The sequence below is a fragment of the Schistocerca americana genome, chromosome 1 (genome assembly GCF_021461395.2).
Source record: "Schistocerca americana isolate TAMUIC-IGC-003095 chromosome 1, iqSchAmer2.1, whole genome shotgun sequence".
In the NCBI taxonomy this organism is placed as follows: Eukaryota; Metazoa; Arthropoda; class Insecta; order Orthoptera; family Acrididae; genus Schistocerca; species Schistocerca americana.
In genome coordinates, this window is record NC_060119.1 from 796,939,616 (window position 1) to 796,960,630 (window position 21,015).

At 44.1% G+C, this 21,015-nt stretch overlaps 1 protein-coding gene across 1 annotated transcript in view; it reads left to right on the forward strand.

The window, feature by feature from the left end:
* The window catches only part of LOC124594295 (anosmin-1), a 54,462-nt gene that overhangs the window by 23,738 nt on the left and 9,709 nt on the right, over nucleotides 1–21,015 (forward strand). The window contains exon 6 of the mRNA XM_047132661.1: nucleotides 9,342–9,486. Coding sequence (XP_046988617.1) covers nucleotides 9,342–9,486 — 145 coding nt within the window. The remainder of the gene's footprint in view (nucleotides 1–9,341; nucleotides 9,487–21,015) is intronic.

Here is a 21,015-nt window from a genome sequence, read left to right on the forward strand (position 1 = left end):
TGTCTCCTCCTACCCCTTTCTCACTCCAACTGCCCCTCCCCCATCTCTCTGTCCATCTACCTCCTTCTCTCTCACCATTATCCCCATTTGCCTCTTTCCATCCATCCCTCTTCCCACACTCTCTGTTATTCTCATCCTGCCCCCCTTTCTGTCAACCTTCTCATCCTCTCTATCTGTCAGTCTCCTTCTCCAGTCTCTCTTTGGCCATTTTCTTCAATACCTCCCTACACCCATCTCCTGCTCAACCCTCCCTATCTGTCCATCACCTCCTCGCATCTCGCTCTGCCCATCTCAGCGTCTCCCTTCTGTCAGCCAGTCTCCTACTCCCCCTCTTTCTGTTTACATCTTCCTCCCCCATATCTCTATCCATCTACACCTCCCGAACCTTCAGTAAATTTCCTGCTTCTCTCTCTGTAAATCCATCTCCTCCTCCCTCTCCCTCTGTCCATCTCCTCTTCTCACTTCTCACATTCAGTCTTCTCCTCTGTCTTCTCTCTGTCCATCTCCTTCTCCCCCTCCTCTGTCCTTTGCCTCCTTCTTCTTGCAATCAATCAGTTCCAACTCCCTCTCACTGGTCATCTCTTGCATCACCCTCTCTGACAATATCCTGCTCCTGCACTCTCTGTGTCTGCCCACCCCCTCTTACCCCACTCTCCATCCATATCTGGCTTCCCGCTGTTGCTGTCCATTTCTTCCTTCCCCACTCTCAGTCGATCTCCTCCTACCCTCTCTCTGTTCATCTTCTCATGCCTCTCTCTATCCATCCTCTCCCTCTCTCCCTGTCTACTCTAGTTGTCCATCTCCTCCCTCCCCTCTCTCTCTTCATCTTCTTCTTCCCTTGTTTCTGTCCATCTCCTCCTTATCCTGAGCACGCCCTCCTTCCCTTTATCTGTCATTCTCTGCTTTCCCCTGCACATCTACTGATCCCCTCTCTCCATTCTTTGCCTTCTCCCCCCCACTCTCTCTCTCCATTTCCTCCTCTCCCTTTCTGGCCATCTCTTGCTCCCACTCTCTCTGTCCATTTCGTTCTCCCCCTCACTGTCCATCTCCTTCTTCTCACTATCTGAGTGCATCCCTTCCTTCGCCCCCACTCTGTCACTTTTCTTGTTGTCCTCCACCCTTTCCTGTCCACCATCTGCCCCCTACATAAGATTCATACTTCTTCCCTCAAAATACACTCCTGGAAATTGAAATAAGAACACCGTGAATTCATTGTCCCAGGAAGGGGAAACTTTATTGACACATTCCTGGGGTCAGATACATCACATGATCACACTGACAGAACCACAGGCACATAGACACAGGCAACAGAGCATGCACAATGTCGGCACTAGTACAGTGTATATCCACCTTTCGCAGCAATGCAGGCTGCTATTCTCCCATGGAGACGATCGTAGAGATGCTGGATGTAGTCCTGTGGAACGGCTTGCCATGCCATTTCCACCTGGCGCCTCAGTTGGACCAGCGTTCGTGCTGGACGTGCAGACCGCGTGAGACGACGCTTCATCCAGTCCCAAACATGCTCAATGGGGGACAGATCCGGAGATCTTGCTGGCCAGGGAAGTTGACTTACACCTTCTAGAGCACGTTGGGTGGCACGGGATACATGCGGACGTGCATTGTCCTGTTGGAACAGCAAGTTCCCTTGCCGGTCTAGGAATGGTAGAACGATGGGTTCGATGACGGTTTGGATGTACCGTGCACTATTCAGTGTCCCCTCGACGATCACCAGTGGTGTACGGCCAGTGTAGGAGATCGCTCCCCACACCATGATGCCGGGTGTTGGCCCTGTGTGCCTCGGTCGTATGCAGTCCTGATTGTGGCGCTCACCTGCACGGCGCCAAACACGCATACGACCATCATTGGCACCAAGGCAGAAGCGACTCTCATCGCTGAAGACGACACGTCTCCATTCGTCCCTCCATTCACGCCTGTCGCGACACCACTGGAGGCGGGCTGCACGATGTTGGGGCGTGAGCGGAAGACGGCCCAACGGTGTGCAGGACCGTAACCCAGCTTCATGGAGACGGTTGCGAATGGTCCTCGCCGATACCCCAGGAGCAACAGTGTCCCTAATTTGCTGGGAAGTGGCGATGCGGTCCCCTACGGCACTGCGTAGGATCCTACGGTCTTGGCGTGCATCCGTGCGTCGCTGCGGTCCGGTCCCAGGTCGACGGGCACGTGCACCTTCCGCCGACCACTGGCGACAACATCGATGTACTGTGGAGACCTCACGCCCCACGTGTTGAGCAATTCGGCGGTACGTCCACCCGGCCTCCCGCATGCCCACTATACGCCCTCGCTCAAAGTCCGTCAACTGCACATACGGTTCACGTCCACGCTGTCGTGGCATGCTACCAGTGTTAAAGACGGCGATGGAGCTCCGTATGCCACGGCAAACTGGCTGACACTGACGGCGGCGGTGCACAAATGCTGCGCAGCTAGCGCCATTTGACGGCCAACACCGCGGTTTCTGGTGTGTCCGCTGTGCCGTGCGTGTGATCATTGCTTGTACAGCCCTCTCGCAGTGTCCGGAGCAAGTATGGTGGGTCTGACACATCGGTGTCAATGCGTTCTTTTTTCCATTTCCAGGAGTGTATATTTCTCCAGGTAGTAGGAATTACGTGTACCAAGTATTGCTGAAATTTATCCAAGGGCTCAGGACGAGCTTTTCACCCACAGCTTCACACATGTACGCACATATCACATATATTTCATTTATATTTAACATATTTCACACATATCTGTAAGTCATATTGCCCCTGTAACAATAGCGAATTTCTCATTGCGGTTTCATTATCACACAGTTCAATGTTTTTTGACGTCATATCTCCTGATCTATAAGTTGTATAATTATATAATTTTGTAGGTGCACTCAGCGGCATATGGTGATACTGTCTGCAACATTTTTAGCAAACAGAGCTAGTACCAGAAAATTAATAAATTAAAACATCATAAATTTTGAGAACATTGTACAGAGGCATAACAGTGATCTGATGAAATAATAGGGCTAAAACAGCAGTCTTGATCGCTTATGTAAGTAATGAGAGAGTACTGAACAGAATTATTGAGACAAGAAGTTTCTAGCACAACTTGACCAGGAGGAGGGATAGGTGGTAACACACATTCTGAGACATCAAGGCATCATCAATTTACTGTCGGAGAGAAATGTGGTGGGTAAAAATCGAAGGAGCCCAAGAAATGAATACAGTAAGCAGATTCAGAAAAATGTAAGATGCAGTAGTTATGTGGAGATGAAGAGGTTGGTTGGTTTTGGGAAAAGAGACCAAACAGCGAGGTCATCGGTCTCATCGGATTAGGGAGGGAAGTCGACCGTGCCCTCTCAGAGGAACCATCCCGGCATTTGCCTGGAGCGATTTAGGGAAATCACGGAAAACCTAAATCAGGATGGCCGGACGCGGGATTGAACCGTCGTCCTCCCGAATACGAGTCCAGTGTGCTAGCCACTGCGTCAGCTCGCTCGGTGGAGATGAAGAGGCTGGCACAGGATAGAGCAGCACGGAGAGCTGGATGGAATATAACAACAACAACAAAAACAACCGTCTAGATCCCAATAATATCTTATTAAAAAATAAAAATATTGCGATCGAGACTCCTGTTTTAACCCTATTATTTCATCAGATCACTGTTGCGCCTCTGTACAATGTTTTCAAAATTTATGTTTTAATTTATTAATTCTCTGGTACTAGCTCTGTTTGCAACAAATTTCGCAGGGGATACCATATGCCGCTTCTCTTCTTTAGAAATGTTTTTCTTGCCATTGACAGTCTACATTTTCTATCATCTCTACTTCGGCCATCAGGTATTTTGCTGGCCAAATTGCAAAACTCATTTACTACTTTGACTACATCCTATTATCCTTGTTTTGCTTTTGTTGATGATCATCTGATGTCCTCCTTTCAAGACACTGTCCATTCCGTTCAACTGGTCTTCCAAGCCATTTGCTGTCTCTGACAGAATTACAATGTCAATGGCAAACCTCAACGTTTTTATTTCTTCTCCCTAAACTTTAATTCTTATTCCAAATCTTTCTTTGGTTTTCTTTATGGCTTGTTCAGTGTACATATTGAATAACATCGGTCATAGGCTACAACCCTGTCTCACTCTCTTCTCAACCATTGCTTCCCCTTCAGGCCCTTCGGCTCTTATAACTGCCATCTGGTTTCTGTTCAAAATGTTCAAACGTGTTTGAAATCTTATGGGACTTAACTGCTAAGGTCATAAGTCCCTAAGCTTACACACTACTTAACCTAAATTATCCTAAGGACAAACACACACACATCCATGCCCGAGGGAGGACTCGAACCTCCGCCGGGACCAGCCGCACAGTCCATGACTGCAGCGCCTAGACCGCTCGGCTAATCCCGCTCGTCTCTGGTTTCTGTACACGTTATAAATAGCCCTTCGCTCCCTATATTTTACCCCTGCTGCCTTCAGAATTTCAAAGAGAGTATTCCAGTCAACAATGTCAAAAGCTTTCTCTAGATCTACAAATGCTATAAATGTAGATTGGGCGCTACTTAACCTATATTCTAAGGGAAGTCGTAGGGCCAGTACTGCCTCACGTATTTCTATACTTCTCAATAATTCAAACTGATCTTTCCCGTGGTCGGCTTCTGCCAATTTTTCCATTATTCTGTAAAGAATTGTTAACATTTTCCAGTCATGACTTATTAAACCGATAGTTCGGTGATTTTCACAACTGTTAGCAGGTGATCTGTTTGGAGTTGGATTTACTACATACGTTCTTGAAGTCTGAGGCTATTTCGCCTGCGTCATATATCTTGCACACCAGATGGAAGGGTCTGGGATGGCTGGCTCTCCCAAGGCTACCAATAGTTCTAACGGAATATCGTGTACCGCCGGGGCCTTGTTTCGACCTAGATCTTTTAGAGCTTTGTCAAATTCTTCTCGCAGTATCACATCTCCCATATCACCTTCATCTACGTCCCCCTTCTATAATATTGCTTTCAATTTCTCCCTTGTATAGGCACTCTGTATACTCCTTCCACGTTTCCGCTTTCCGTTTTTTGCTTAGGACTGGTTTACCATCTGAGCTCTTGATGTTCATACAGCTGCTTCTTTTCCCAAAGGCCTGTTTAAATTTCCTGTCGGCGGTATCTATCCTTCCTGTAGTGAAATATTCTTCTGAATCTTTATATTTGTCCTCTGTCCATTCCTGATTAGCAATTCTCCACTTTCTGCTAATCTAATTTTTTAAACGTTTGCATTCCCTATCGTTCGCTTCATCTGTTTCATTTTCAAATTTCCTCCTTTCGTCAATTAAATTAAATATGTTTTGTGTTATCCAAGGATTTCTACTAGGCGTTATCTTTTTACCTATTTGATCCTCTGCTGCCTTCACTATTTCACCTCTTGATGCTTTCCATTCGTCTACTACCGTATTCTTTCCCCTGTTCTAGTCAACCGTTGCCTAACGCTCCCTCTCAACAACCTCTCGATCTTTCAACTTAACCAGGTCACATCTCCTTAATTTCCTACCTTTTTCTTGTTTCTTCAGTTTTATTCTACAGTTCATGACGAATAAATTGTGGTCAGAGGCCATATCTGACCCCGGAAAAATCTTACAATTTAAAATCTGGTTCCTAAATATCTGTATTATACTACAGTGCAGGATATGGGCTTCGTGTCTATCTTAGCCACGATAATGGGTTTACTATGCTGTTCTAGTACCTTACACTCATTTCTATTTTTTTAGTCATTATTAAACCCACTCTTGCATTGACCCTTTTTGACCTTGTATTTATAACTTTGTATTCACTTGTCCAGAAGTCCTGTTCCTCCTACCACTGAACTTCACTGATTCCCACTCTATTTAAATTCAACCTAACCGTTAACCTTCTTAAATTTTCTATCCCACCAGCCCGATGAATGGATACAATATTCCACGCTCCGATCCGTAGAATACCGAGCTTATTTCTGCTGATGACGACATCCCCCTGAATAGTCACCACCTGGAGATCGAATGGGGGACTATTTTATCTTCGGAATATTTTACGCAAGAGGACGCCATCATCATTTAACCGTACAGTAGAGCTGCATGTCCTCGGGATAAATTACGGCTGTAGTTTCCTGTTGTTTTCAGCTGTTCGCAGTACCAGCACAGCAAGGCCGTTTTGGTTGATGTTACAAGGCCAGATCAGTCAGTCACTAGACTATTGTCTCTGCAACTACTGGAAGGCTGCTGCCCCTCTTCAGGAGCCACACGTTTGTCTGGCCTCTCAACAGATACCCCATCCGCTGTGGTTGCACCTACGGTACGGCCACCTGTATCGCTGAGGCACGCAAGCCAACCCACATACTGCAACGTCCATTGTTGTTTTATCCGAGCTGAAACGTCATGCCTGATGCGGCAGTTCCAAGTGCATGAACAGTGAAAATTTAGTAAGGTATAAAATTGTTTCCTTTCATCATTTTGTGGAGTATTTCAGCGAGAAAAGTTTCGTAAAAGTTTGAAACTGTGTGTAAAGTTTGTTGCAAGTCACTAAGTGCGCTTATTCTCAAATACCGGATGAATAAATTCTGAGCATTCGCTACATGTCTTTTTCACCCTCCCTTCCCCCTCATCACTCTTACAGGTAGATGGTTATTACATCATAAGGTGCTTCTTCTAGACAGTAAGTAATATGTGCACCAAGTTTGGTTCAAGCATATAAACATTTTTTTAATATCTATGGATGTAGATACAGATAGGTACGTGGTGTTATAGAAATGATGAGCTCTTGAGAGGTGTTAGTATTCATCCAAGCAAGAAAAACAACACTATTAAACATGGGTCTCGAAACGAATATTTTCTGGGATCTTAAAACTTGTTCATAGTAGACGTTCGATTGCTGCTACGAGCACAGTCGGCGCATTACTTCTCCATAAACTTAGTTAACGGTGTCTGTTGATGTATTTCATTATCATTGTAGGTTAGCTTGACATTACTCCGAGTATTAAGCTGTCTACAGTCAGCTGTGTGGTACGAATTTTGTTGTACTGTAGATTCGCTTGTATTAGTGTGTGTTACTGTACAGTAGACTACTCGCAAATTTGAGAATGCAAGGAGTATCATAGCTAACCACACAAACTAGCTGGAACACCTGAAAGCTTACGATAATGTAAGCAAAAGCGTTCTAGTGAAACCGCTCCAGAAACGAGCCGATTGTCGTAGGATCAGTACAAATGTATTTGCAGTATAAACATTTCTATTGTTTCCTTCTGTCTGGCTACACTTCCAGCCAAGATCTATCTTTATAAAATTTGTAATGCTTCTTCAGCACGTTACAACCCGTTGTACCTGTTAAAGGAGGCGTTCCACGTGTCGTCCTTGCAGTTCAATGCAACGCAGCACTCGTGTTTGAAGTCAGTTACGAACTGTTTCAAACAAGCCCGGATCAATTCGAAAAGCTTGATAAGACCGTACAATTCGCTACGCTAGTTCTCCAGCCGTATCAACTGGAGTACTGCACGCTTCACTTTTTACATGAACCCAGACAGGAAAATCCCGAGGCTCTAGACCAGGTGATCTTCGAGAGCAAGGTAAAGGCTGTGCTCGAACTACCCATCTTGGACCAGACTGACGCCTCAGATACCATCTTACACCAACAGGGTGCTATTGTGGCACCATGCATGTGCTACACTCGCCAAACATGGACCGTGGGTGAAATTTGATCCCATTTACATGGGGTTTAATTCGAAAGTGTACATTTGAAACATTTTTTACTATCTATTACAATATTATATACAGAAGTCAGTGTCGGCTCGAACCAACCACATATTCGCAATCATCTCGCAAAGGGCTGCGTTTTAGATCCAAGTTTACTGGAACTTCTACTATCGTATGCATCTGTGTATCATGCTGTCTTTACTTAGACAAATGTTCGTTCTTTTTTGGTTACTATTAACACTATTTCTACATACAAATGATTCAGCGCATATATTTTTTCACTTTTGCGCACCTTTTTAGCAGTCGAAGCCCACTACTGCATAAGCGAAAGGCGGATATGATATTGTGGTACGGTTTAGAAAACTGATGTAGCCTGCTTGCCCTTGCACTCTGACGGGCAGCTGACTGGTAGCAGCGTAAGGCGTCAGACTTTGTCTTGTCTTGGCTGTATTTGAACAATCCACATTATCTTCAGAATGTCGAAAGACTACCGCGGCAGGTTGCACGTCTGTCAGCGGTACTTACAAAGCGCGTTGCAGATCCAATGCCTACACATAATATTTTATTACTAACGACATTGCTTGCATAAGCTTTGCGAACATTACTAATCTGAATGTGAAGGGTGATGACAATCTCCACGAAACTGCAGAAATAATGCGTCAACATTATTTATCACTCAACGCAAAGACAGGCATTCTTGGCGAGAGAGATGATTTAGGCCGATTATTAAGATTTTCTCACTGACGTATTACAGACACTGCTGGAGGATGTGCCACATCAACAAAGGTGTGGTTCATGATCGTGTACTAACATATTTTCGCGTCAATGAACGAGATAAATGCCGCGCGGGTTTAGCCGAGTGGTCTCAGGCGCTGCAGTCATGGACTGTGCGGCTGGTCCCGGCGGAGGTTCGAGTTCTCCCTCGGGCATGGGTGTATGTGTTTGTCCTCAGGCTAATTTAGGTTAAGTAGTGTGTAAGCTTAGGGGCTGATGACCTTAGCAGTTAAGTCCCATAAGATTTTAAAAAAGTTTCTTCGTATTTCATTTTTGCATTCTGTGATCATTTGTAATCATAGGAGAAAGGTATGGAATATTAGTGGTATTAATACTATCATAATTTGCAGCAGTAATAGCACTTGCTGAAAAATAAAGAAAAAGACAGGTGGTAGTAGTAGTAGTAGTAGTAGTAGTAGTATGTAAGACCTTTTTGGGGAATTGTAATAGGTAAATTGTTATTGTAGAAGTAATATTTGGTGTTGTAAAAGTAATAATGGAGTATATATGACAATAACTGTAAATTAATTAAGATGATTTGAAACAACGAAAACCTATGGCTCTCTTTTTATGACAGCAAAGAAAGTTCCGGGTAAGAGCGGTCAGAAGTGCCACAGGACAGCTGTCCAAATGTTAGAGCGACTGTATTAGAACAGAATCGAAGATAAGGAAAAACAGTATTGTAGACAGTCTAAAGTTAATTTATGTTCTAAACAAAATAAAAAATGGGATAAGGAATTAAGTAGATTATGCTGAAAATTCACGCACATGCAGTTACTATATATAACGAACCTTTGTTGTTAGCAAGTAAGTGGACTATTGTAAATAAATAAATAAGTGGCTCTTGTTACTGTTTTCGTGGTGGCGTGTGCAGGACGTGACGCGGTTCTGCCTGCGCGACCTGCTGCCGGGGTCGCTGTACTTCGTGCAGGTGCAGGCGCTCGCGCAGTTCGGCTCAGAGAGGCTCAAGAGCGATAAGGCCGCCATCTTCCTCAACACCACCGCGCACGCCCACCAAGGTACTGCCCCAGCGTTCAGCGCTGTCTGCTAGCGCCCATAACTCACAACTGCGGCTTATTTTTATTACACAGCGTAGTTTCCATTCTTGTAGAGTTCACTTGTTATCACAAAAATTTACAGGTCGAAATTTTCCAAACTAATCATTGTACGATGAATTCTGGATGTAAAGGGTGTCTCAATAAAGTTGCATAATTTCATTTATGTATGAAACACCTTATTTATTGAAAAGATGAAACACCTTTATTTTGAACTTAACAGTATACAATACAGTTATCTTCGAAAAACAATATTGGACAAACGTTTATTGAAAAACTGTTATTGCTCTCATAAAAATTTCAGTGACGTACGATCTGCAACGTTTTCCTCAACGACAAGCTTAATTCTGGCATTTAACTCAGGAATCGCTCACTATTTGTCGGCGTAAGCACTTGATCTCATACGCTGAAGCGCCAAAAAGCTGGTATAGGCATGCGTATTCAAATACGGAGATATGTAAACAAGCAGAATACGGCGCTGCGATCGGCAACGCCTATACAAGACAATTAGTGTCTGGGGCAATTGTTAGATTGGTCACTGCTGCTACAATGACAAGTTATCAGGTTTTAAGTGAGTTTTAGAGTGGTGTTATAGTCGGCGCACGAACGATGGAACACAGAATCTCCGAGATAGCGATGAAGTGGGGACTTTCCCGTACCACCGTTTCACGATTGTACCACGTCCATGCCACGTCGTGCTGCTGCACTTCTTCGTGCTCGCAGTGGTCCTACACGGTATTAGGCAGGTGCAAGAGTTTCTTTGGCTCTTCAATGTATAACACCACAGGAAAAAGGCACACATCGTCACGTCCCAAGATCTCTATGTCGAATTCTGGACCCCATGGCGTGAGACTCACACCTTTTTCAATGGGCCACATCATCTACTTTTATTTTAAATTCACCATCGTACATCACAGTTACTTGTGCGATACAACGCACGTTAGTCTACTGTAAGTTACACGCGTGCTATGTACCAAAAATATTGAGTTATGTGCTCAACACTAATCGAATAAGCAGTTCTTTGAGTTTCCTTCACCATCCGCCGTATAGCGTGATCAAGCGCGCAGTGCCAACCACTTGTTTCTTCCGAAGTTTATTGAGAAAATCTTGCTCTTTTTATAAAATTTTCAATTTCTTTGTCATACATTCTGTATCGATTTCCTCAATGACACACTCAGTTCAATAATTTAAACTATAAATTGTTCTTGGTTTGTTCACACACGTGACTTGACATACAGCACGGCTTCATGTCGCAAGATCTTGATGTCCAGTTCTTGGCTCCATGGCGTGGGACGATACACCTGGGAATTTCCCCTTCAGTATAGCGTGATTCGCCCACTGTACGACTAATGGCTGGTGCTGAAAACACTTGCTTTCCAGGTCAATCCACCCCAATTTGAATCGAAGAAACTCTCTCACCATGTTGCGATAACGTACAAAATTAAACATTACTGCTTTATCTGAGGAATTCTCGAAAAATTAGGGCACAATCAAACCGCTCGCTTAAAATTTGCACCAAACTGTTGCCCGATGTGCATGCATCAGCTGCTGAAGTGTTGTACGAGGATTCTCGTCACCACAAATCTGACAATTATGTTACTGACGTAGCCTTTCAATTGGGAATGCATCTCATGGCAAAAGTTTGTTGAAAAACTCGTATTTTTTCAAAACTGTCCTGCACATTTTGCTTTTCCAGCACTCAATCAACAAATCCACACTTTTCCTAATGGGCGGTTGACAATAATCGTTGCATTAATTGTAACTTTTCAAGGGCGTAGAACCTCTGCCGTAATTCGCTGTTCCTCGAAATGTTCAGTTCTTGTAATCGGTGGCGGGTCGAGGTCCATGGACTTCGATCCACACTCTCTTATATTGAGGCAATATTTTCATCAGAAAGACGAGTACGATGTTGCTTCCCTGTCGTAATATCAACAACTCACCAATTTCCTAAAAGTTTTCATTTATTCTTCATGTGGTCGAATTAATTGGTTGCCTTGCACAGGCCGAAAATTGTACACTGTTTTCGAAGTGTGCCTAAAGAACTTGTCTCATATTTGTAATAACACTGGACGACGGCAACGAGTTGTTCGACATTAAAACGATTCATTTTTACTAACCACAATGTACTAACACGAATTATTTACAGACGAATGGAAAAACTGGTAGAAGCCGACCTCGGCGAAGATCAGTTTGGATTCCGCAGAAATGTTGGAACACGTGAGGCAATACTGACCCTACGACATATCTTAGAAAATAGATTAAGGAAAGGCAAACTTACGTTTCTAGCATTGTAGACTTAGAGAAAGCTTTTGATAATGTTGACTGGAGTTCTCTCTTTCAAATTCTGAAGGCACAGGGGTAAAATACAGGGAGCGAAAGGCTATTTACAATTTGTACAGAAACCAGATGGCAGTTATAAGAATCGAGGGGCATGAAACGGAAGCAGTGGTTGGGAAGGGAGCCGGCCGAAGTGGCCGTGCGGTTAAAGGCGCTGCAGTCTGGAACCGCAAGGCCGCTACGGTCGCAGGTTCGAATCCTGCCTCGGGCATGGATGTTTGTCATGTCCTTAGGTTAGTTAGGTTTAACTATTTCTAAGTTCTAGGGGACTAATGACCTCAGCAGTTGAGTCCCATAGTGCTCAGAGCCATTTTTTTTTTTTTTTTTTTTGGGAAGGGAGTGAGACAGGGTTGTAGCCTATCGCCGATGTTATTCAATCTGTATACTGAGCAAGCAGTAAAGGAAACAAAAGAAAATTCGGAGTAGGAATTAAAATCCATGGAGAATAAATAAAAACTTTGAGGTTCGCGGATGACATTGTAATTCTGTCAGAGACAAAAAATGGCTCTGAGGACTATGGGACTTAACATCTGTGGTCATCAGTCCCCTAGAACGTAGAACTACTTAAACCTAACTAACCTAAGGACATCACACACATCCATGCCCGAGGCAGGATTCGAACCTGTGACCGTAGCAGTCGCGCGGTTCCGGACTGACCGCCTAGAACCGCTAGACCACCGCGGCCGGCTGTCAGAGACAGAAAAAGGCTTGGAAGACTAGTTGAACGGAATGGACAGTGTCTTGAAAGGAAGATATAAGATGAACATCGACAAAAGCAAAACGAGGGTAATGGAATGTAGTCGAATTAAACCGGGTGATGCTGCGGGAATTAGATTAGGAAATGAAACGCTTGAAGTAGTAAATGAGTTTTCCTATTTGCGAAGCAAAAGAACTGAGGATGGTCGAAGTAAAGAGGATATAAAATGTAGACTGGCAGTGGCAAGGAAAACGTTTCTGAAGAAGAGGAATTTGTTAGAATCGAGTATAGATTAAAGTGTCAGGAAGTCGTTTCTGAAAGTATTTGTATGGAGTGTAGCCATGTATGAAAGTGAAACGTGGGCGATAAATAGTTTAGACGAGAATAGAAGCTTCCGAAATGCGGTGCTACAGAAGAATACTGAAGATTAGATGGGTAGATCACATAACTTATGAGGAGGTATTGAATAGAATTGGGGAGAAGAGAAATTAGTGGCTCAACTTGACTATAAGAAGGGATCGCGTGGTAGGACATATTCTGAGGCATCAAGGGATCACCAATTTAGTATTGGAGAGCAGCGTGGAGGGTAAAAATCGTAGAGGGAGACCAAGAGATGAATACACTAAACAGATTCAGAAGGATGTAGGTTGCAGTAGTTACTGGGAGCAGAAGATGCTTGCACAGGATACAGCACGGAGAGCTGCATCAAACTAGTCTCTGAACTGAAGACCACAACAACAACAGCCACAATGTCTCTATTTGACAACTGAGCAACAGCGAGCGTTGTCAACCGATCGTAACTAAAAAGACGTGCAATTTGGATTGTTGATTTTTAGTCGGGGTCCTCTTTTGTAAGCGCCGAAAACCCATTATTTTCAGTGAATTTTCTTGTACCGTAAGACCCTATGTTGGGTTATACTGACTGTTAACTTACGAGGCGTTACTGTTTTGACGTATGGCCGCTGCGTCGCTGCAGTCGGTGATCTGCCTCAAATGCACAAGGTTCCTTCTACACTCCTGGAAATTGAAGTAAGAACACCGTGAATTCATTGTCCCAGGAAGGGGAAACTTTATTGACACATTCCTGGGGTCAGATACATCACATGATCACACTGACAGAACCACAGGCACATAGACACAGGCAACAGAGCATGCACAATGTCGGCACTAGTACAGTGTATATCCACCTTTCGCAGCAATGCAGGCTGCTATTCTCCCATGGAGACGATCGTAGAGATGCTGGATGTAGTCCTGTGGAACGGCTTGCCATGCCATTTCCACCTGGCGCCTCAGTTGGACCAGCGTTCGTGCTGGACGTGCAGACCGCGTGAGACGACGCTTCATCCAGTCCCAAATATGCTCAATGGGGGACAGATCCGGAGATCTTGCTGGCCAGGGTAGTTGACTTACACCTTCTAGAGCACGTTGGGTGGCACGGGATACATGCGGACGTGCATTGTCCCGTTGGAACAGCAAGTTCCCTTGCCGGTCTAGGAATGGTAGAACGATGGGTTCGATGACGGTTTGGATGTACCGTGCACTATTCAGTGTCCCCTCGACGATCACCAGTGGTGTACGGTCAGTGTAGGAGATCGCTCCCCACACCATGATGCCGGGTGTTGGCCCTGTGTGCCTCGGTCGTATGCAGTCCTGATTGTGGCGCTCACCTGCACGGCGCCAAACACGCATACGACCATCATTGGCACCAAGGCAGAAGCGACTCTCATCGCTGAAGACGACACGTCTCCATTCGTCCCTCCATTCACGCCTGTCGCGACACCACTGGAGGCGGGCTGCACGATGTTGGGGCGTGAGCGGAAGACGGCCTAACGGTGTGCGGGACCGTAGCCCAGCTTCATGGAGACAGTTGCGAATGGTCCTCGCCGATTCCCCAGGAGCAACAGTGTCCCTAATTTGCTGGGAAGTGGCGGTGCGTTCCCCTACGGCACTGCGTAGGATCCTACGGTCTTGGCGTGCATCCGTGCGTCGCTGCGGTCCGGTCCCAGGTCGACGGGCACGTGCACCTTCCGCCGACCACTGGCGACAACATCGATGTACTGTGGAGACCTCACGCCCCACGTGTTGAGCAATTCGGCGGTACGTCCACCCGGCCTCCCGCATGCCCACTATACGCCCTCGCTCAAAGTCCGTCAACTGCGCATACGGTTCACGTCCACGCTGTCGCGGCATGCTACCAGTGTTAAAGACTGCGACGGAGCTCCGTATGCCACGGCAAACTGGCTGACACTGACGGCGGCGGTGCACAAATGCTGCGCAGCTAGCGCCATTCGACGGCCAACACCGCGGTTCCTGGTGTGTCCGCTGTGCCGTGCGTGTGATCATTGCTTGTACAGCCCTCTCGCAGTGTCCGGAGCAAGTATGGTGGGTCTGACACACCGGTGTCAATGTGTTCTTTTTTCCATTTCCAGGAGTGTATTATTGGATACTCGCAGCTGCCATAACGGAGGTATTGATCCGTGTTTAATTTTCCTTGGTCTTATTTAAAATACCTCAGTCGACTGAAACGCCTGCTGACTATGAGACATCCGCAGCGATTCGTGTTCTGTGTGCGAAAGGCGCGAAAACGGTTGAGACTCATCGGCAAATAATGGAAATGTATGCAAAAAAAAAAAACATTACGGTCGATGTAATGGCAAGGAATGGATTAGAGCAGATCAAGATGAAACATGTGAGAACTAACTTCCATGTAGAAGTGCGAAATGGGTGATAATAGCTCATCACTGAACGCTTGTTGCAGAAAGCTGATGCACAAGTTGAACACGACGGACGTTTTACGATTACATTCTTATCTCACGAGTTCGCTCAAGTGTCGCGACATGGGTTTTCTCAAAAAATTATTGCTGTAAACTTAGACTACGAGAGATTGTAGGCGTGCTAGGTGCCAAACATACAAACGTAAGCGCACAAAACTAATCAAATAGGCAGTTGTTTGAATTCCCTTGACTATCCGCTATATGGCCATGATCTAGGGCGTACGGACAACCCCTTGTTCCTGCACTTGAAAGAAAATTTAAGCCGTACGTTGACGGTGGCATGACAAGAGAATTGTAAAAATGGCACTCAGCAGTGGTTTGGAAATCAGGAGGCAGATTTTAATGAAAATGTAATTCACTGATATGTTGTGAAGTGGATTAAGGAAGAGGTTTTTATGTAATAATACAATGGTTTTGCAAAAACACTTATCTTTGTTTAGTAAACATGCCACGAATATCCGGTCATTAGACCGTATTCTTACTTTTTTGTTGTAATTCAAGCAGCGAAAATTCCACATGCAACACCTAGTAAAAATTGCTCGCATAAGAAATTTCTGACAGACTCGATTCCATCATCGTTGTAGCCTGTTTTATGGTAAATTATGGTGGATGGAATAAAATAAGCGAAGTGACTTTCACGAGCGATGTCTTTCTTTGTTGATTTCTTTGGCCCCCTCTAACCCTCTTCGCATTATTATTGAACAATATCTGCTGTGTCTAACGTCTTGGCTGTACCGTTCATGTTTTATCAAAATCTTTTTAGTTGTTTTTCTTATTATTTTAAAATTTTGAACTTTCGACCTGAAGGCCATGCAGCTATCTCTCAAAGTTTTGAATTTTACGTAATGAGGTTACCTTTATCTAAAAATTGCATTATTAGTTTTAAAATTAATATACTATTTTGATAAAGGAGGAACGAGCTATATCAGTAGGTAACGGCTGGTGAGATCTGATTAGCTATTGCATGGAATCAATTTAGAGGTACGCTTACAGTTAACAATCAGAAAAATTTGTGATTTATATCTCCTACCGTTATTACATCAAATTCACAGTAAAGATTATGACGAATGTGTATTCGGTGTAGATGGTTGGGGAATTACCCATGACTAAATCTCATTATTTTGCATCATTGTGAGGATCAGGCTTCGAAGAAATGTTTGGTTGTATTTGTCCACAGCACTCGTATTTCCTTTCAATCCGTATCGATGATTTATATTTGTCTTCCTACTGGCACCTTCTTCTTCTTCTATATAACGTAGTCTTCAGGTCAGATGGCAGTAATAATATGTTTTTAAAAGTGTAATTTTGAGCCGCTGTTTTCGCTAAATCTTCGATCGTTTCATTATATTTAATGTTAGCGCGTCCTTTGATCCACACAAATATTTCCGAGATTGTCGTTTTCCTTGGTACCTTTCATAACGTCCTTTTCTAATGGATTAGTTTCCTTGAGAAGGGCTGATCTCTGTATATCTTAGAGCAAGTTCCTTTTTTTTTTAGTTCCCAGTCTTCTGATTAGTTTGCTGCGGCCCGCCACAAATTCCTGTCCTATGCCAACCTTTTCATCCCAGAGTAGCACTTGGAATATACGTCCTCAGTTATTTGCTGGACATATTCCGATCTCTGTCTCCTCGTACAGTTTTTATACTCTACAGCTACCTCTAGTACTACACAGTTTATTCCCAGATATTTTGACAAATGTCCTACCACCCTGTCTCTTCTACTTGTCAGTGTTTTTCATATATTGCTTTCCTCGCCGATTCTGTTGATAACTTCCTCATTCCTTACCTTATCAGTCCACCCAATTTTCAACGTTCTTCTGTAACACCACATCTCAAATGATTCGATTCTCTTCTGTTTTTGTTTACCCACATTCGATGTTTCACTGCCACTCATTGCTGTTTCCCGAACACACATACTCAGAAATTTCTTCCTCAGATTAAGGCCTAAAGGCCTATATTTGATACTAGTAGATTTCCTTTCGCTGGGAATTCTTTCTTTTCCAGTGCCAGTCTGCTTTTTATGTCCTTCTTGTTCCGTTCAATACGGATCATTTTGCTGCCTAGATAGCAGAATTCCTTAACCTCGTCTACTTGGTGATCCCTAGTTTTGACGTCAAGTTTCTCACTGTTATTTCTGCTACTTTCTTCGATGTGTTCTCATTCTATATTCTATAATCATTGACCCACTCATTCCGTTCAACACATCCTGTAATTCTTCTTCGCTTTCGCTGAGTGTAGCAAAGACATCAGTGAATCTTATCAATAATATCCTTTCAACTTGAATTGTATTCCCATTCTTGTACGTTTCATATATTGCCGTCATTTCTTCTTCAATGTATAGATTGATCAGTAGAAGTGAAAGACTCATCTCTGTCTTACACCATTTTCAATCCGAATACTTCGTTCTTGGTCTTCCAGTCTTAACGTTCCCTCTTGTTTCCTGTATATATCGTATATTACTCGTCTTTCCCTATAGTTTACCCGTATTTTTGTCGGAATTTCGAACATCTTGCACCATTTTACATTTTAAAATGACGTTTCCAGGTCGACAAATTCTATCAAATTGTCTTGATTTTTCTTCAGTACTGCTTCCATTTTCAACCGCAATGTCAAAACTGCCGCTTTGGTGCCTTTACCTTTCATAAAGCGAAACTGATCGTCATCTATCAGGTCTGCATTTTTCTGTTCCATTCATTTATACAGGATGGAGAAAAATTGTGTCACGAAATTTTAAACCTGGATAGCTGATGCCAGTAGGTACCAAAATTACTAGTGTTTTGTAGGTCGACAACGCACCATTTTTAAATTAGGGAAGCTTGGTGTCACGAGCTCCGTTTAGTCGTGGGATTTCCCTGTTGCCGTTCGTCGGTTACTGGCAGCGCTATGGTCGTCAGTTCACACTTACAAACGTCCCTTGCCCTGTCATTGCCCTAACGTGATGCGCACACGTGTCGAATAGGTCTCACTGTCTGTCTACACCCCACGTCAGAGGCATTCAGACTTAAGCTTCGCTTCGGGGCACACACATATCATCTGCGCTTTACTCAAATAGTAAGCATGGTGATCTCCGGCAGGCAAAGCATTCCCGGTCATGCGTTGTTCAGAGCATCCGGCAACAGGGCAATCTCATGGCCAATCAGAGTGTGTGGCGCCAATTTTCTGTAGTTTAAAAATGGTGCGTTGTCGACCTACACAACACTAGTAATTTTGGTTCCTACTGGCATCAGCTATCCAGGGTTAAAATTTCGTGACACAAATTTTCTCCACTCTGTATATTATTCCTGCAGTATCTTGGAGGAATGGGCTGTTAAGCTGATTGTGCGATAAATCTCGCACTTTTCGCCTCTTTCTGTCTCCGGAATGGTATTTTCTCGAAAGTCTGATAGTATATCGCAAGTTACTTCATACATTCTACACATCAACGTGAAAAGTCGTTTTTTTGCCACTTCTCCCAATGATTTTAGAAACTCGAGTGGAATGTTATCAAGTCCTTCTGCCTTGTTTGATCTTAAGTCGTCCAAAGTTTTTTCAGAGTCTGACTCTAATAGTGGATCCCATATTTCTTTCCTGTCGACTCCAGTTTCTTCTTCTATCCCTTTAGCAGGCAAGTCCTCCCCTTCAACGAGGCTTTTAGTGTACTCTTTCCACCTATCCACTCTCTCTTCATTTAACAGTGGAATTCACGATGCACTCTTAATGTTACCGCCCTTCTTTTTAATTAAACCAAAGGCCGTTTTCACTTTTCTATATGTTGAGTCAGTCTTTCTGACATTCATTTCTTCTTCGATTTCTTTGGATTCTTCACACACCCATGTTGCGCTAGCTTGCCTGCACTTCCTATTTATTTCATGCCTAAGTGACGTGTATTTCTCTATTCCTGAAATTTCCTGATCATTTTTGTAACCCCTTCTCTCGTCGGTCAACTGAAGTATTTCTTCTGTTACCCATGGCTTCCTCGCAGTTACCTTCCTTGTGCCTATGTTTTTCTTTCCAACTTGCACTTTTAGAGAGGTCTATTTCTCTTCAACTGAACTGTCTACTCAGCTATTCATTAGCGCAGCATCTATAGGCTCTGATAACTTAAGGCGTATTTCTTCATTCCTTAGTACTTTCATATCCCCCTTCTTTGCACGTTGAATCTTCCTGAGTGGGCTCTTAAATTTCAGCCTACTCTTCGTCATTACTAAATTGTGATCTGAATCTATATCTGCTCCCGCATATGCCTTACAATCGAGCTATTCAGTATCTGATTTTGGAATCTCTATCTGCCCGTGATGCAGAGTAAATGGAATCTTTCTGTAACTACTGGCCTTTTCCAAGTAAACCTCCTTCTCTTGTGATTCTTGAACAGAATTTATTACAGACCTCCAATCAGTCTTTCTCTCCTCTCATTCCTACTGTGAAGTCCATATTCTCTCGCAACTCTTTCTTCTACCTCTTCCATACAACAGCATTCCAGTCTCCCATGACTATTAGATTTTCATCTCCTGTTAGATTTTCATCTCCCTTTACGTACAGAATAATCTTGTCATTATCCTCATATACTTTTTCTATCTCTTCAACTTCTGCTTGCGTCGTCGTTGATTTCATTCTGCCTCTGGAGCGTAGTGTGCGTTCATAATAGATTTTAGACTTTATTAGGCTCTTATATATTAAGAGTAGAATACTAGCAGAATATCCAATGTCCATCACCTCCTTCCATTCGCTATAGCAATCACCTAGTCCACCTCTCTCCATCCATCTTCTCCTACCTCCTTTCCCTATTTACTTTCTGTCCATCTCCTCGTGCCCTCTTTCTGTCCATCTCCTTCTCAGCCCTCTCTCTGTCCACCTTCACTGCCCTGACGTTCTACCCATCTCCTCCTGATCCCCATTCTGTCCATATTCTCCCCCCCCCTCTCTTTGTCCACCTTCTCCACCTGAACACTCTGTCCACCTCCTCTTGGCCCCCTTTCTGTCCATCTTCTCTTCACCCTTCCACTTTTCGATCTCCTCCTCTTCCCTCTCCATCGCCCGCTCCATCCTCTCTCCTCTCTTCCTCCACCTCTATTCATCTCCTCCTCCACCCTCCCTGTCAGTCTCACCAGTTTCTCTGCCAATCTTCTCCTTCCCTTTCTCCCTATCACTCTACTACTCGCCCCCTATCTTTGACCATCTCCTCTGTTCCCCTTTCTGCATCTCCTCCTCCACCCTCTCTGCTACTCCATCTCCTGCTCCGCCCTCCCCTTTTCTATCCATCACCTTCATCCCAATAGGATGTTGGTGGTTCTCACCACCATAGTCTTACTTTGTGGGTAGTAAGTAATTTGAGGTAAAAATCGATCCAGGGCTTCACATGTCTCATATGTTTGACGTATTTCACTCTTATTTGCATACGTGTTTTACCTGTATCTCGAGCAATATGGCTCTGCAGTTTCACTTTCACGCAGCTAGATGTTAATGACGTCTTATGTGTCGCATAATGATGTGATTTTGTAAGTACGTTCAGTGATGTAAGTCTTTGCAAAACTTGTCGCGAATAGAGTTGAGCCACGAGGTTTAGACGTGTGGTCTAGGGCCCCTTGCCACCGTTCGCACGGCTCTCCCCGTCGGAGGTTAGAGCCCTCCCTCGGGCATGGGTGTGTATGTTGTCCTTATCGTAAGTTAATTTAAACTAGATTGAAGTAGTGTGCAAGCCTAGGGACCG